The following is a 19,113-nucleotide window of genomic DNA, read 5'->3' on the forward strand; positions in this document are numbered from 1 at the left end:
AGGTGTAAGTAGAAGACCATTGAATTTCTATGACTAATGCAAGCTTAATCTTGCACAGTACAGCACCCTTGCTCCATCAGTAGTAAATATTTCAGGAAAAAACACACCAAACTCACAAAGGTGTGAGTGAAGAAAAACATCTACTGAAACTAACTGTTTGGTTTGCTTAAAACTATCCGGACTTTAATTAACATTTTACAATTCCTTCCTGTTGTCCTTTATTCCCGTGTGCTTTGCTACTGTATTTTATGAGGTATAGGATGGCCTCTAGTGGTCCATGCAATGTGCAAGGAGAGACCCTGTTGGGTTTGACTTTGTGGGGCTTGCACAGAAGGAGGGCGCAGAGGCAAACACCGGCCTGGCACAGAAAACAGACCTGACCGTTACTAAACGAGCTCCCAACAACCTCTTCCCCGTGTCAAACAGTAAATTTAATACTAATTTACATGATGTGATTTTCATTCTGGAATCAGAGCATTTTCCAGATTATAATATTATTTCGTCTGAGAAAGCTGCTTTTGCAAAACCACTGCCTAATTAGGACAGGAGTGCTTTTCCACTAGTGTTGCCACATATTCACTTTTGCATACAAACGCTCAGTGAGACAACATGGGTCCTCATGAAAGTTTTGAGCAGACGCACAAACATAACTGCATTTTTGCAACTATAAATCAACCCATTGGGTCGGCAGCCTTCTTGTGCAGATAACAACGGTTTCTTAACTAAGCAGGGTTTTAAGGTGTGTCAGCTGCTCAGCTAACAGAGCAACCTGCTTGTATTACCTGAGTTACTTCCATAACATTTGGAATTCGCTTGCAGAGGTAGCAGGGTCGCAAGGAGCCCAGAGAAATTTCTCGTTTGGACAAGTAGTCTCAAGGCAACTCCAATGGCTTGGAAACATTGCTCTGCGCAATATTTTATACAAAACGTATTCATAGTCTTGGCGGTTTATTTCAACATTTGCACAACAGGTAGGATGCAACTTGTGTTAATTATTTCATAGGGAACGATTTTACAATGAAGGGGGAAGATTTTTAAAGGGAACTGTGTGTATCTATATGTCATATCTATATACCTACGTCTAACTGTAGTTAAGCTAGGACTAATAGCAGCAGAGTATATCTAAAAAATTCCTGGAAAATATTCGGTAGTGTTAGTTTTACGATTGGACTTGAGGATCTTTTTGTGCTGTGGAATTATTCTCATTTGCCATTGCAGATGCAGAAGGTGCCTTAGGCTTTCAGGGCATGAGCTTGGGCCGCAGGGCTGAGTTAGTGACCTGCCTGCAGGTTTATGGCCTTTGGCGGCAGAGAGGTGGTGGTTTGAGCATTCACTCAGAGGAGGTGTTGTCCAAATTCTCTGTTATATTCACCCTTTTCATTTGATTGCTCACCAACATTACTCTTTGTTCTCTTTCAGGCAATTACCTTGCATCAGAGTTGCTTTTTGGGTGTAGGGTAAGCTTGGCAAAGGGGCTGTTGAGAGGATATCTGGTCAGACAATAGCAAAAAGCTGAAATGATGCTCTAATCCAGAAATAAATCAAAATAAGAAAGCGTGAAAACAAGGGAAATTGCTTCCACAGCCTGTACCTGGTTTGTGTTCAAAATGCAGTTCTTCATTAATACCAGCAGAAGGAAGTATTTGGTTACAAACCAGACTGGTAAAACCTGATAAATCAATCAAAGTTTACTATAGTGAGTGCTTGTTAACACAAGACAGTCAAAGAATGACATCTATAATTAATTGCTTTTCAAGCTGTTTAGAAAAGTACTCGCGATTTCCCGCTAAGGTTTCCCTTGCCACACCAGCAGAAGTGCAAGAATTCTTCTCGTTTCGGAACCAAAGTTCTCTCAAGAAAGTTCATTCCTAGTTCAAATGACAGACTCGAAAAGGAAACTATCGATAGCTTTTCTGAGGGTGCTGCATTCTTTCCAAGTGAGTCAGGCCTTTCCATTCACTTTCATTTACCTGTACAAAACAAGGCGTGTACACAACTCTGTTCCTACCAGGCAGGTACAAACACCTGGGTGCTGCTTAAAAGGAAATGATGCTGTTTATGCAAACGTTACTAGAGAGACCTCATTAAAATAACACTTTTCTCAAAAAAGGGGATCTCTTCTCATCCTGTAGAGTGAACGTTGCCTTTAAATCACAAATTTTATTACTTTTTAATGGTGTCAGGCCTGTCTCTTGGTGCATGTCCGTGTAGCTCTCCCATCCAGGCTTTCAGTACTCGGGGCACTGAAACAATAAACAGGCTCCACTGGCTATTTGTACTTAAAATTCAGAGTGAAAACAGTGAGTTTGTGTCTTTTTGCACACACCTTTAAGATTCTCAGAATTATTCCCAAAGCTCCTTTGTTTCAATTTCATTTTCCTCCATGTGTTTTAATACTACATCTGTCTTTCTCTCCAAATGACCCTACAGCAATCTGGGAGGATTCCACCCCCTCCAAATTTTTAACCCTTTTCATGCACAAAGATAAAGCAAAAGGAAGATTGTGTTAATGACAGTGGCTAACCAAGCAGAAATGAATTGTGAATCACAAATTGTTTCCCCCTTACTAACACTTGAGGAAAGGTCAAGGATGTACGTACAACTTACCTAATGTCTTGCACAACCAGGTAAGAACGCACACACGTCAGTCCCTCGGACCATGACATCTGTGCTTGATGTAATTTCAGAAACTTGGGGAGGAACTTTTAATCTTTATATGTTATCCAACCAGCGCAAATCAAGCCATTAAGATTGTCTTTGCATTGCATAAACAAATGGAAATTGCATTTTGGAAAGAAATAACATTTATGTGAACCAATGTATGCTTATATAAACTATTTAGTTATTACAGAATCACAGATTGGAAGGGACCTGGAAAGCTCATCCAGTGCAATCCCCCTGCTGGAGCAGGAACACCCAGCTGAGATTACACAGGAAGGTGTCCAGGCAGGTTTTGAAGTCCCTTGGTGAAGCCATGTTCACTGCCCCTAGTGACCCTCTTATCCCTGATGTGCCTTGAGATGGCACCAAGGAGAAGTCATTCCATCAGTTTCCCAGGGATGGAGGTGATGCTGACCGGTCTGTAGTTCCCCGGATCCTCCTTCTTGCCCTTTTTGAAGACTGGAGTAACATTTGCTTTCCTCCAGTCCTCAGGCACCTCTCCCGTTTCCCAAGACTTGGCAAAGACGATGGAGAGCGGTCCAGCAATGACCTCAGCCAGCTCCCTCAGCACCTGTGGGTGCATCCCATCCGGACCCATGGATTTATGTATGTCCAAATTGCCTAACTGCTCCATAACCCAGTCCTCATCAACCCAGGCAAACTCCTGCATTGCCCTGCCTTCCTCTGGGGCCTCAGCAGTACTGGGCTCCTCAGGACAGCCTCCGGCAGAGAAGACAAAGAAGGCATTTGGTAACTCTGCCTTCTCTGTATCTTCTGTCACCAGGGCACCCACCTCATTCATCAGTGGCCTACATTGCCTCTGGTGTTAGTTTTATCTGCCATGTATTGGAAAAAGCTCTTCTTGTTGTCCTTGACCTCTCTCGCCAGGTTTAATTCTAAGGAGGCCTTAGCTTTCCTAGTTGCCTCCCTACACCCTCTGATAACAGCCTTATATTCTCCCCAAGAGGCCAGCCCCTCCTTCCATGATCTATAAATTCTCCTCTTCCACTTGAGCTTACCCAGCAGCTCCTTTTTTAACCACACAGGTCTCCTGGCTCCCTTCCTTGACTTCCTAGGAAGTAGGAAAACTGAATTCACTTTAGTTTTCTCATGAATATATTAGCCAGTGTTTGCTAGCGGTTTACCCGTGAAAAGGGCACTTTTCATGTAAATTATCTCAAGCATTAGCAGAAAAACCTTGGGTATTCAAAACAGAACTGTACCCTGCAACAAAAATTTCAGGCTTGGAAGAAGTATGAGAGGAAAGGAAAATGGGATTCTGGACAGAAAACAAGGACAGGACTTCAGGGATGAGGGAACCCAAAGCCAAACAGTGTCTGAGTTTAATTTACACCTGTGGATTTTCATATCCTTCATAGATTAATCATGATAAAGAATTCAAGAGGCACAAAGCATCAAATTAATTCAATATTGGTAGTGGTTCAGAATAGCTGAAACGCTTTTCAGTTATCTTCCAAATCCACACACGTGGCAGTCCTTTAAACTACACTAACTACTACTCCAAGTTGTCTGGCAATAGCAGCAAATTTATTAGTTAAATTTTGCCACTTTAACCATCTTTCTACATTTGCACGTTGCCTCAAAGACCTTCCCCTGAATTCCTCTGTCCATTCTCCCATTCAGCCGCAATGGAAGATGTTCCAGGGACCACTGAGACTGAGTAAAGTAATCCATTTGCAGTTAGGGCAGCAACATGTAATCCTGGCCCCAAAGAGCTTGAGCCATTCAGCCAGGAAGGATGAAGCCAATGGTTTTTTTCTTAACAATCAAACCGAGCCTTTACTTGTACAGTAAAGCCATTCACGAAACTACATCAGGAAATATTTTCTCATTATCCATAACAAAGTTGTGATACTGAAACGTAAAACTCAGGACGTCACCTGTCTTCCTTTCGGTTACATGCCCACCCTGAGCTTGAATATTTGAGAGCTGAATGTGCGATTGTGGCCTCCTAAAGGGTGTAGACAAGTCCCCATTCCTGATCATTTCATGCTCAGCTTAACACACACTGACCTTTTCAAGCAGCAAGTTTCTTATTTACCTTTATCTAGAGGGAAAGTACCATATTCTAATTTTAAAATCCTTGGGCTGTGAGGTACAAGCAGGTGTGTCACTCAGCGATCCCTCAACAAAGCGCTGGCATTATTATGCAAGGTGCTTTTGTTTAAGAACATTTCTCCTTGACCATCAGACCCATCTTTTGTACTTGGTTGGAGAGTTATTCCTGTGCTACCAAGAGCGCAGCAGATACTGAAGGGAATTCTGGACTCAGCTGGTTTAATACTATAATACTATAAGAAAAAAGATGGACTGGACAACACATTTATCTCGATTTAAGAAGAAGTTTATATTTATGATTATAGTATTATGCTGTTTTTCAGGTAAGTTTGATTTATATGCTACTTTGACAGAAAAAAAAATTGTCAATATGTTCTGTAAAGATTTACATATTTTTCAAATGAAATTGTTACCACTAAAACAACAACCAAAGAAAAATTTATTGGTATCTCTGCAATCAACACAAAACTGTTGATTAAATTTATTCTGCATTTAGCTTGTGGTACGAGTGAAAAACTCTCTGCCTACTTTTGAGTGGCATTCTTACCTTGCTCATTGCCTTGTGCTTTTTAGCATCCTCATTCACTCAAGTTTTCATTAGTTAAAAGGAAAAGAAATAACAGGGAGGAAGACATACGGTTTTTCCAGCTTTAGTGGATGTAAATGGGGTGCTAACAACAAAAGATGGGCTGATGAAAATTCAGTTAGCAAAAGACAGAATGTAAACTGTTATGTTTGTTTTTAGCAATCAAAGTTAATTTCTCACATTTTATGAGTGAAATGTTAATATTTACTTCGCAAACTGCCCATGTACGATCCTCAGCGAAGTTTTTAATTCATAAAAAGAGAAAAAAAAAGTCCAGAGCATAAGTATTTCTAGAGAACAATCAAGCTAGGAATATTTTGAAAATTTTAAAATGGTCTATTTTTTACTCATGAAAAAGTGGTATCTGAAAAGGAAGAATGACATTTTCAATGGTAACAAAATACAGATGTCTGAGGCTGTGGAATGCTCAAGGCAGTGAAATGGTATTTCTTATGAAGTAAAAATTATCTTTGTAAGTACCTCTGAATTGAAAATCTAGAAGGCATTTAATAATCTAAATATTCAGTATTTAATTAACGTTTGAATCACTTGATTTCTATATGGAAAAGCAGTTTTGTGATAGTGGTTACTCAAATGAGTATAAATCTCATTTTCTAAAGTAAGAAAGACATTCAGGATTTTAAGTGAATGGGACTTGTAGAGCTGTCCAAGCACAGAAGGAGAATTATTTCAAATTAATCGTAGGATGATTTTGGTTGGGAAAGACCTTTAAGTCCATCAAGTCCAGCCATAACCCATCCCTGGCACTGCCACATGTCCCTGAAAACCTCATCTCTGTCTGTTCAACCCTCCAGGGGGTTTCATTATGATCATTAGCATTACCATGCTTGCTATTTTTAATATTCTGCTGCCTCCCAAACCTTCCTATGCACAAAAACGCAAGAGCCGCAGCAAAGATAAAGGAACGGGAAAGAGGCAGGGTATCATTTTTGTGTATACAAGACATAGCTTTGCTTTGCTTAGCACCGGATCGTAGCTAACAAATCACGCTAAGAAGGAGCGTTCATTAGTTTGCTCTGCGCAGCACGTTGATGCGTCAGAACAGCCTCCAGTGCGGAGGTGGCTCGTGGCCAAGCAGCCCCAGGTGGGTGCACGGTGAGCTCAGGTCTCCCGGCAGCGCCGGCTGAACAAACATCTGCATGTGAAGGTGCGCAAAAATTCTTCAGCTCTCCACCTAATATATTGTGACAACCAAGGAATTGTGTGCTGGGATGTGAGGGCAACTCCTTACATTTTGGAGAGCTTGGCTTGAGCACTTCTTTCTTTCTCCATCCTTTCTCTCCCTAGCGTCACTGATTGAGGTAGAACCTCATCACGCTCTGAACTGCCTGAAAAGAGGTTGGAGACGGGCAACTCAGGCTCTGCTCCCCAGGAACAAGCACCAGGAGCAGAGGAAACGGCCTCAAGTTGTGCCAGGGGAGATTGAGGTTGGATCTGGGGAACAATTTCTTCCCCAAAGGGCTGTGGGGCATTGGAACAGGCTGCCCAGGGCAGTGCTGGAGTCACCATCCCTGGAGGGTTGGACAGACAGACATGACGTTCTCAGGACATGGGGCAGTGCCAGGGCTGGGTTATGGTTGGACTCGAAGATCTCGAGGGGCTTTTCCAACCAAAATGTTTCTATGAGGACATCAGCCCTATTATTTTCGTGGTAGGTGTCAAGCCCAGGTGTTACCTAACCAGGCTGGTGTACCTCACAAGAAACCTTCTGAGCTGACACAACCAATCTGACAGGGGAAAGACCGCAAAGGCATGGGGTGTGATGACTCTAAAGGCTTATTAATGGCATGAGCCCCTCCTTACAAACATACACTCTAGATGATTTTGAACATTTGCTAAGCCCTCAAGGGAAAAGAGCAATTCTTTTAGGCTGACAAACACACAGGTATTGTGCCATCACTCAATGAAGCAGAAATAGAGGACTAGCAGCTTTTTTTAAGTGCTGCCAAGGAGGAAAAACTACCAAAAATAGTTTAATATATATTGCTTACTACAGGAACAACAGAAGCCACTTCCAGCCCACCTGGAAAATCTCCATTTACTTCTCTCACCACCACACCTACAGAGACAACTGCAACGACCACCACGCTTCTTCCACAAACAACCTCGTCTTCTCCTGGGACAAGCCCATCTCCTACGACCACGTCAACTCTTCCTACTCGGAGCACCTCTCCAACTCTCACAACTGCATCCACCTCAACTCTGGAGACAACCTCCAGTGCCACCACTGAAGGCACCTCAACCCTTCAGGACACCACCGTGACCACCTCCACCACAGCAGAAACCTCCACCACAGTAGAAACCTCCACCACAGCTCTCCAGACAACGTCGTCTCCTGAGACTACATCCTCACCCTTTTCCACTCCACAACAAACGTCTCCTGCTGACACAACCTCCACACTTGTCTCCACCACAGCAGAAACCTCCAGCCCAGCTACTCCAGGAACAACTGAAGTCACTTCCAGCCCACCTGGAACATCCACTACTGCTCCTCTCACCACCACACCTACAGAGACAACTGCATCAACCACCACGCTTCTTCCACAAACAACCTCGTCTTCTCCTGGGACAAGCCCATCTCCTATGAGCACGTCAACTCTTCCTACTCGGAGCACTTCCCCAGCTCTCACCACAACTGCATCCAGCTCTACTCCGGAGACAACCTCCAATGCCACCAGTGAAGGCACCTCAACCCTTCAGGACACCACCGTGACCACCTCCACCACAGCAGAAACATCCACCACAGTAGAAACCTCCACCACAGCTCTCCAGACAACGTCGTCTCCTGAGACTACATCCTCAACCTTTTCCACTCCACAACAAACGTCTCCTGCTGACACAAGCTCCACACTTGTCTCCACCACAGCAGAAATCTCCAGCCCAGCTACTACAGAAAAAACTGAAGTCACTTCCAGCCCATCTGGAACATCCACTACTGCTCCTCTCACCACCACACCTACAGAGACAACTGCATCGACCACCACGCTTCTTCCACAAACAAGCTCGTCTTCTCCTGGGACAAGCCCATCTCCTACGACCACGTCAACTCTTCCTACTCGGAGCACTTCTCCAGCTCTCACCACAACTGCATCCAGCTCTACTCTGGAGACAACCTCCAGTGCCACCACTGAAGGCACCTCAACCCTTCACGACACCACCGTGACCACCTCCACCACAGTAGAAACCTCCACCACAGCTCTCCAGACAACGTCGTCTCCTGAGACTACATCCTCACCCTTTTCCACTCCACAACAAACGTCTCCTGCTGTCACAACCTCCACACTTGTCTCCACCACAGCAGAAACCTCCAGCCCAGCTACTCCAGGAACAACTGAAGTCACTTCCAGCCCACCTGGAACATCCACTACTGCTCCTCTCACCACCACACCTACAGAGACAACTGCATCGACCACCATGCTTCTTCCACAAACAACCTCGTCTTCTCCTGGGACAAGCCCATCTCCTACGACCATGTCAACTCTTCCTACTCGGAGCACTTCCCCAGCTCTCACCACAACTGCATCCAGCTCTACTCTGGAGACAACCTCCAGTGCCACCACTGAAGGCACCTCAACCCTTCAGGACACCACCGTGACCACGTCCACCACAGCAGAAACATCTACCACAGTAGGAACCTCCACCACAGCTCTCCAGACAACATCGTCTCCTGAGACTACATCCTCACCCTTTTCCACTCAACAACAAACGTCTCCTGCTGACACAACCTCCACACTTGTCTCCACCACAGCAGAAACCTCCAGCCCAGCTACTACAGGAACAACTGAAGTCACTTCCAGCCCACCTGGAACATCCACTACTGCTCCTCTCACCACCACACCTACAGAGACAACTGCATCAACCACCACGCTTCTTCCACAAACAACCTCGTCTTCTCCTGGGACAAGCCCATCTCCTATGAGCACGTCAACTCCTCCTACTCGGAGCACTTCCCCAGCTCTCACCACAACTGCATCCAGCTCTACTCCGGAGACAACCTCCAATGCCACCAGTGAAGGCACCTCAACCCTTCAGGACACCACCGTGACCACCTCCACCACAGCAGAAACATCCACCACAGTAGAAACCTCCACCACAGCTCTCCAGACAACGTCGTCTCCTGAGACTACATCCTCACCCTTTTCCACTCCACAACAAACATCTCCTGCTGACACAACCTCCACACTTGTCTCCACCACAGCAGAAACCTCCAGCCCAGCTACTACAGGAACAACTGAAGTCACTTCCAGCCCACCTGGAACATCCACTACTGCTCCTCTCACCACCACACCTACAGAGACAACTGCATCAACCACCACGCTTCTTCCACAAACAACCTCGTCTTCTCCTGGGACAAGCCCATCTCCTATGAGCACGTCAACTCTTCCTACTCGGAGAACTTCTCCAGCTCTCACCACAACTGCATCCAGCTCTACTCCGGAGACAACCTCCAATGCCACCACTGAAGGCACCTCAACCCTTCAGGACACCACCGTGACCACCTCCACCACAGTAGAAACCTCCACCACAGCTCTCCAGACAACGTCGTCTCCTGAGACTACATCCTCACCCTTTTCCACTCCACAACAAACGTCTCCTGCTGTCACAACCTCCACACTTGTCTCCACCACAGCAGAAACCTCCAGCCCAGCTACTCCAGGAACAACTGAAGTCACTTCCAGCCCACCTGGAACATCCACTACTGCTCCTCTCACCACCACACCTACAGAGACAACTGCATCGACCACCACGCTTCTTCCACAAACAACCTCGTCTTCTCCTGGGACAAGCCCATCTCCTACGACCACGTCAGCTCTTCCTACTCGGAGCACTTCTCCAGCTCTCACCACAACTGCATCCAGCTCTACTCTGGAGACAACCTCCAGTGCCACCACTGAAGGCACCTCAACCCTTCAGGACACCACCGTGACCACCTCCACCACAGCAGAAACATCCACCACAGTAGAAACCTCCACCACAGCTGTCCAGACAACGTCGTCTCCTGAGACTACATCCTCACCCTTTTCCACTGCAGAACAAACGTCTCCTGCTCACACAACCTCCACACTTGTCTCCACCACAGCAGAAACCTCCAGCCCAGCTACTACAGGAACAACTGAAGTCACTTCCAGCTCACCTGGAACATCCACTACTGCTCCTCTCACCACCACACCTACAGAGACAACTGCATCGACCACCATGCTTCTTCCACAAACAACCTCGTCTTCTCCTGGGACAAGCCCATCTCCTACGACCATGTCAACTCTTCCTACTCGGAGCACTTCCCCAGCTCTCACCACAACTGCATCCAGCTCTACTCTGGAGACAACCTCCAGTGCCACCACTGAAGGCACCTCAACCCTTCAGGACACCACCGTGACCACGTCCACCACAGCAGAAACATCCACCACAGTAGAAACCGCCACCACAGCTGTCCAGACAACGTCATCTCCTGAGAGTACATCCACACCCTTTTCCACTCCACAACAAACGTCTCCTGCTGACACAACCTCCACACTTGTCTCCACCACAGCAGAAACCTCCAGCCCAGCGGCTACAGGAACAACTGAAGTCACTTCCAGCCCACCTGGAACATCCACTACTGCTCCTCTCACCACCACACCTACAGAGACAACTGCATCGACCACCACGCTTCTTCTAGAAACAACCTCGTCTTCTCCTAAGACAAGCCCATCTCCTACGACCACGTCAACTCTTCCTACTCGGAGCACTTCTCCAGCTCTCACCACAACTGCATCCGGGTCTACTCTGGAGACAACCTCCAGTGCCACCACTGAAGGCACCTCAAACCTTCAGGACACCACCGTGACCACCTCCACCACAGCAGAAACCTCCAGCCCAGCTACTCCAGGAACAACTGAAGTCAATTCCAGCCCACCTGGAACATCCACTACTGCTCCTCTCACCACCACACCTACAGAGACAACTGCATCGACCACCACGCTTCTTCCACAAACAACCTCGTCTTCTCCTGGGACAAGCCCATCTCCTACGACCACGTCAGCTCTTCCTACTCGGAGCACTTCTCCAGCTCTCACCACAACTGCATCCAGCTCTACTCTGGAGACAACCTCCAGTGCCACCACTGAAGGCACCTCAACCCTTCAGGACACCACCGTGACCACCTCCACCACAGCAGAAACATCCACCACAGTAGAAACCTCCACCACAGCTGTCCAGACAACGTCGTCTCCTGAGACTACATCCTCACCCTTTTCCACTGCAGAACAAACGTCTCCTGCTCACACAACCTCCACACTTGTCTCCACCACAGCAGAAACCTCCAGCCCAGCTACTACAGGAACAACTGAAGTCACTTCCAGCTCACCTGGAACATCCACTACTGCTCCTCTCACCACCACACCTACAGAGACAACTGCATCGACCACCATGCTTCTTCCACAAACAACCTCGTCTTCTCCTGGGACAAGCCCATCTCCTACGACCATGTCAACTCTTCCTACTCGGAGCACTTCCCCAGCTCTCACCACAACTGCATCCAGCTCTACTCTGGAGACAACCTCCAGTGCCACCACTGAAGGCACCTCAACCCTTCAGGACACCACCGTGACCACGTCCACCACAGCAGAAACATCCACCACAGTAGAAACCGCCACCACAGCTGTCCAGACAACGTCATCTCCTGAGAGTACATCCACACCCTTTTCCACTCCACAACAAACGTCTCCTGCTGACACAACCTCCACACTTGTCTCCACCACAGCAGAAACCTCCAGCCCAGCGGCTACAGGAACAACTGAAGTCACTTCCAGCCCACCTGGAACATCCACTACTGCTCCTCTCACCACCACACCTACAGAGACAACTGCATCGACCACCACGCTTCTTCTAGAAACAACCTCGTCTTCTCCTAAGACAAGCCCATCTCCTACGACCACGTCAACTCTTCCTACTCGGAGCACTTCTCCAGCTCTCACCACAACTGCATCCGGGTCTACTCTGGAGACAACCTCCAGTGCCACCACTGAAGGCACCTCAAACCTTCAGGACACCACCGTGACCACCTCCACCACAGCAGAAACCTCCAGCCCAGCTACTACAGGAACAACTGAAGTCAATTCCAGCCCACCTGGAACATCCACTACTGCTCCTCTCACAACCACACCTACAGAGACAACTGCATCGACCACCACGCTTCTTCCACAAACAACCTCGTCTTCTCCTGGGACAAGCCCATTTCCTACGACCACGTCAACTCTTCCTACTCGGAGCACTTCTCCAGCTCTCACCACAACTGCATCCAGCTCTACTCTGGAGACAACCTCCAGTGCCACCACTGAAGGCACCTCAACCCTTCAGGACACCACCGTGACCACCTCCACCACAGCAGAAACATCCAGCACAGTAGAAACCTCCACCACAGCTCTCCAGACAACGTCGTCTCCTGAGACTACATCCCCACCCTTTTCCACTCAACAACAAACGTCTCCTGCTGACACAACCTCCACACTTGTCTCAACCACAGCAGAAACCACCAGCCCAGCTGCTACAGGAACAACTGAAGTCACTTCCAGCCCACCTGGAACATCCACTACTGCTCCTCTCACCACCACACCTACAGAGACAACTGCATCGACCACCACGCTTCTTCCACAAACAACCTCGTCTTCTCCTGGGACAAGCCCATCTCCTACGACCACGTCAACTCTTCCTACTCGGAGCACTTCTCCAGCTCTCACCACAACTGCATCCAGCTCTACTCTGGAGACAACCTCCAGTGCCACCACTGAAGGCACCTCAACCCTTCAGGACACCACCGTGACCACCTCCACCACAGCAGAAACATCCACCACAGTAGAAACCTCCACCACAGCTCTCCAGACAACGTCGTCTCCTGAGACTACATCCTCACCCTTTTCCACTCCACAACAAACGTCTCCTGCTGTCACAACCTCCACACTTGTCTCCACCACAGCAGAAACCTCCAGCCCAGCTACTCCAGGAACAACTGAAGTCACTTCCAGCCCACCTGGAACATCCACTACTGCTCCTCTCACCACCACACCTACAGAGACAACTGCATCGACCACCACGCTTCTTCCACAAACAAGCACGTCTTCTCCTGGGACAAGCCCATCTCCTACGACCACGTCAACTCTTCCTACTCAGAGCACTTCTCCAGCTCTCACCACAACTGCATCCAGCTCTACTCTGGAGACAACCTCCAGTGCCACCACTGAAGGCACCTCAACCCTTCAGGACACCACCGTGACCACCTCCACCACAGCAGAAACATCCACCACAGTAGAAACCTCCACCACAGCTGTCCAGACAACGTCGTCTCCTGAGACTACATCCTCACCCTTTTCCACTGCAGAACAAACGTCTCCTGCTCACACAACCTCCACACTTGTCTCCACCACAGCAGAAACCTCCAGCCCAGCTACTCCAGGAACAACTGAAGTCACTTCCAGCCCAACTGGAACATCCACTACTGCTCCTCTCACCACCACACCTACAGAGACAACTGCATCGACCACCACGCTTCTTCCACAAACAACCTCGTCTTCTCCTGGGACAAGCCCATCTCCTACAACCACGTCAACTCTTCCTACTCGGAGCACTTCTCCAGCTCTCACCACAGCTGCATCCAGCTCTACTCTGGAGACAACCTCCAGTGCCACCACTGAAGGCACCTCAACCCTTCAGGACACCACCGTGACCACCTCCACCACAGCAGAAACATCCACCACAGTAGAAACCTCCACCACAGCTCTCCAGACAACGTCGTCTCCTGAGACTACATCCTCACCCTTTTCCACTCTACAACAAACGTCTCCTGCTGACACAAGCTCCACACTTGTCTCCACCACAGCAGAAACCTCCAGCCCAGCTACTACAAGAACAACTGAAGTCACTTCCAGCCCACCTGGAACATCCACTATTGGTCCTCTCACCACCACACCTACAGAGACAACTGCATCGACCACCACGCTTCTTCCACAAACAACCTCGTCTTCTCCTGGGACAAGCCCATCTCCTACGACCACGTCAACTCTTCCTACTCGGAGCACTTCTCCAGCTCTCACCACAGCTGCATCCAGCTCTACTCCTGAGACAACCTCCAGTGCCACCACTGAAGGCACCTCAACCCTTCAGGACACCACCGTGACCACCTCCACCACAGCAGAAACATCCACCACAGTAGAAACCTCCACCACAGCTGTCCAGACAACGTCGTCTCCTGAGACTACATCCTCACCCTTTTCCACTGCAGAACAAACGTCTCCTGCTGACACAACCTCCACACTTGTCTCCACCACAGCAGAAACCTCCAGCCCAGCTACTACAGGAACAACTGAAGTCACTTCCAGCCCACCTGGAACATCCACTACTGCTCCTCTCACCACCACACCTACAGAGACAACTGCATCAACCACCACGCTTCTTCCACAAACAACCTCGTCTTCTCCTGGGACAAGCCCATCTCCTATGAGCACGTCAACTCTTCCTACTCGGAGAACTTCTCCAGCTCTCACCACAACTGCATCCAGCTCTACTCTGGAGACAACCTCCAATGCCACCACTGAAGGCACCTCAACCCTTCAGGACACCACCGTGACCACCTCCACCACAGCAGAAACATCCACCACAGCTCTCCAGACAACGTCGTCACCTGAGACTACATCCTCACCCTTTTCCACTCCACAACAAACGTCTCCTGCTGACACAACCTCCACACTTGTCTCCACCACAGCAGAAACCTCCAGCCCAGCTACTCCAGGAACAACTGAAGTCACTTCCAGCCCACCTGGAACATCCACTACTGCTCCTCTCACCACCACACCTACAGAGACAACTGCATCGACCACCACGCTTCTTCCACAAACAACCTCGTCTTCTCCTGGGACAAGCCCATCTCCTACAACCACGTCAACTCTTCCTACTCGGAGCACTTCTCCAGCTCTCACCACAGCTGCATCCAGCTCTACTCTGGAGACAACCTCCAGTGCCACCACTGAAGGCACCTCAACCCTTCAGGACACCACCGTGACCACCTCCACCACAGCAGAAACATCCACCACAGTAGAAACCTCCACCACAGCTCTCCAGACAACGTCGTCTCCTGAGACTACATCCTCACCCTTTTCCACTCTACAACAAACGTCTCCTGCTGACACAAGCTCCACACTTGTCTCCACCACAGCAGAAACCTCCAGCCCAGCTACTACAAGAACAACTGAAGTCACTTCCAGCCCACCTGGAACATCCACTATTGGTCCTCTCACCACCACACCTACAGAGACAACTGCATCGACCACCACGCTTCTTCCACAAACAACCTCGTCTTCTCCTGGGACAAGCCCATCTCCTACGACCACGTCAACTCTTCCTACTCGGAGCACTTCTCCAGCTCTCACCACAGCTGCATCCAGCTCTACTCCTGAGACAACCTCCAGTGCCACCACTGAAGGCACCTCAACCCTTCAGGACACCACCGTGACCACCTCCACCACAGCAGAAACATCCACCACAGTAGAAACCTCCACCACAGCTGTCCAGACAACGTCGTCTCCTGAGACTACATCCTCACCCTTTTCCACTGCAGAACAAACGTCTCCTGCTCACACAACCTCCACACTTGTCTCCACCACAGAAGAAACCTCCAGCCCAGCTACTACAGGAACAACTGAAGTCACTTCCAGCTCACCTAGAACATCCACTACTGCTCCTCTCACCACCACACCTACAGAGACAACTGCATCGACCACCACGCTTCTTCCACAAACAACCTCGTCTTCTCCTGGGACAAGCCCATCTCCTACGACCATGTCAACTCTTCCTACTCGGAGCACTTCCCCAGCTCTCACCACAACTGCATCCAGCTCTACTCTGGAGACAACCTCCAGTGCCACCACTGAAGGCACCTCAACCCTTCAGGACACCACCGTGACCACCTCCACCACAGCAGAAACCTCCAGCCCAGCTACTCCAGGAACAACTGAAGTCACTTCCAGCCCACCTGGAACATCCACTACTGCTCCTCTCACCACCACACCTACAGAGACAACTGCATCGACCACCACGCTTCTTCCACAAACAACCTCGTCTTCTCCTGGGACAAGCCCATCTCCTACGACCACGTCAACTCTTCCTACTCGGAGCACTTCTCCAGCTCTCACCACAACTGCATCCAGCTCTACTCTGGAGACAACCTCCAGTGCCACCACTGAAGGCACCTCAACCCTTCAGGACACCACCGTGACCACCTCCACCACAGCAGAAACATCCACCACAGTAGGAACCTCCACCACAGCTCTCCAGACAACGTCGTCTCCTGAGACTACATCCTCACCCTTTTCCACTCCACAACAAACGTCTCCTGCTGACACAACCTCCACACTTGTCTCCACCACAGCAGATATCTCCAGCCCAGCTACTACAGGAACAACTGAAGTCACTTCCAGCCCACCTGGAACATCCACTACTGCTCCTCTCACCACCACACCTACAGAGACAACTGCATCAACCACCACGCTTCTTCCACAAACAACCTCGTCTTCTCCTGGGACACGCCCATCTCCTATGAGCACGTCAACTCTTCCTACTCGGAGAACGTCCCCAGCTCTCACCACAACTGCATCCAGCTCTACTCCGGAGACAACCTCCAATGCCACCACTGAAGGCACCTCAACCCTTCAGGACACCACCGTGACCACCTCCACCACAGCAGAAACATCCACCACAGTAGAAACCTCAACCACAGCTCTCCAGACAACGTCGTCTCCTGAGACTACATCCTCACCCTTTTCCACTCAACAACAAACGTCTCCTGCTGACACAACCTCCACACTTGTCTCCACCACAGCAGAAATCTCCAGCCCAGCTACTACAGAAAAAACTGAAGTCACTTCCAGCTCACCTGGAACATCCACTACTGCTCCTCTCACCACCACACCTACAGAGACAACTGCATCGACCACCACTCTTCTTCCACAAACAACCTCGTCTTCTCCTGGGACAAGCCCATCTCCTACGACCACGTCAACTCTTCCTACTCGGAGCACTTCTCCAGCTCTCACCACAGCTGCATCCAGCTCTACTCTGGAGACAACCTCCAGTGCCACCACTGAAGGCACCTCAACCCTTCAGGACACCACCGTGACCACCTCCACCACAGCAGAAACATCCACCACAGTAGAAACCTCCACCACAGCTCTCCAGACAACGTCGTCTCCTGGGACTACATCCTCACCCTTTTCCACTCCACAACAAACGTCTCCTGCTGACACAAGCTCCACACTTGTCTCCACCACAGCAGAAACCTCCAGCCCAGCTACTACAGGAACAACTGAAGTCACTTCCAGCCCACCTGGAACATCCACTACTGCTCCTCTCACCACCACACCTACAGAGACAACTGCATCGACCACCACGCTTCTTCCACAAACAACCTCGTCTTCTCCTGGGACAAGCCCATCTCCTACGACCACGTCAACTCTTCCTACTCGGAGCACTTCTCCAGCTCTCACCACAACTGCATCCAGCTCTACTCTGGAGACAACCTCCAGTGCCACCACTGAAGGCACCTCAACCCTTCAGGACACCACCGTGACCACCTCCACCACAGCAGAAACATCCACCACACCTCTCCAGACAACAACGTCTCCTGAGACTACATCCTCACCCTTTTCCACTCCACAACAAACGTCTCCTGCTGACACAACCTCCACACTTGTCTCCACCACAGCAGAAACCTCCAGCCCAGCTACTACAGGAACAACTGAAGTCACTTCCAGCCCACCTGGAACATCCACTACTGCTCCTCTCACCACCACACCTACAGAGACAACTGCATCGACCACCACGCTTCTTCCACAAACAACCTCGTCTTCTCCTGGGACAAGCCCATCTCCTACGACCACGTCAACTCTTCCTACTCGGAGCACTTCTCCAGCTCTCACCACAACTCCATCCAGCTCTACTCTGGAGACAACCTCCAGTGCCACCAGTGAAGGCACCTCAACCCTTCAGGACACCACCGTGACCACCTCCACCACAGCAGAAACATCCACCACAGTAGAAACCTCCAGCACAGCTCTCCAGACAACATCCTCTCCTGAGACTACATCCGCACCCTTTTCCACTCCACAACAGTCTCCTGCTGACACAGCCTCCACACTTGTCTCCACCACAGCAGAAACCTCCAGCCCAGCTCGTGCAGGAACAACTGAAGTCACTTCCAGCCCACCTGGAACATCCACTACTGTTCCTCTCACCACCACACCTACAGAGACAACTGCATCGACCACCACGCTTCTTCCACAAACAACCTCGTCTTCTCCTGGGACAAGCCCATCTCCTACGACCACGTCAACTCTTCCTACTCGGAGCACTTCCCCAGCTCTCACCACAACTGCATCCAGCTCTACTCTGGAGACAGCCTTCAGTGCCACCACTGAAGGCACCTCAACCCTTCAGGACACCACCGTGACCACCTCCACCACAGCAGAAACCTCCAGCCCAGCTACTACAGGAACAACTGAAGTCACTTCCAGCCCACCTGGAACATCCACTACTGCTCCTCTCACAACCACACCTACAGAGACAACTGCATCGACCACCACGCTTCTTCCACAAACAATCTCGTCTTCTCCTAAGACAAGCCCATCTCCTACGACCACGTCAACTCTTCCTACTCGGAGCACTTCTCCAGCTCTCACCACAACTGCATCCGGGTCTACTCTGGAGACAACCTCCAGTGCCACCACTAAAGGCACCTCAAC

General features: G+C 49.5%; 1 protein-coding gene across 1 annotated transcript in view; it reads left to right on the forward strand.

Moving 5' to 3' along the window:
• The first annotated feature begins 277 nt into the window (after positions 1-277).
• Positions 278-19,113, forward strand: part of MUC16 (mucin 16, cell surface associated) — a 58,767-nt gene continuing 39,931 nt past the window's right edge. Inside the window, exons 1-6 of the mRNA XM_071799487.1 lie at positions 278-425; positions 1,219-1,270; positions 7,993-8,152; positions 10,919-10,987; positions 15,998-16,060; positions 16,679-16,726. Coding sequence (XP_071655588.1) covers positions 278-425; positions 1,219-1,270; positions 7,993-8,152; positions 10,919-10,987; positions 15,998-16,060; positions 16,679-16,726 — 540 coding nt within the window. The remainder of the gene's footprint in view (positions 426-1,218; positions 1,271-7,992; positions 8,153-10,918; positions 10,988-15,997; positions 16,061-16,678; positions 16,727-19,113) is intronic.

This window comes from Patagioenas fasciata, chromosome 27 (genome assembly GCF_037038585.1).
Source record: "Patagioenas fasciata isolate bPatFas1 chromosome 27, bPatFas1.hap1, whole genome shotgun sequence".
NCBI lineage: Eukaryota > Metazoa > Chordata > Aves > Columbiformes > Columbidae > Patagioenas > Patagioenas fasciata.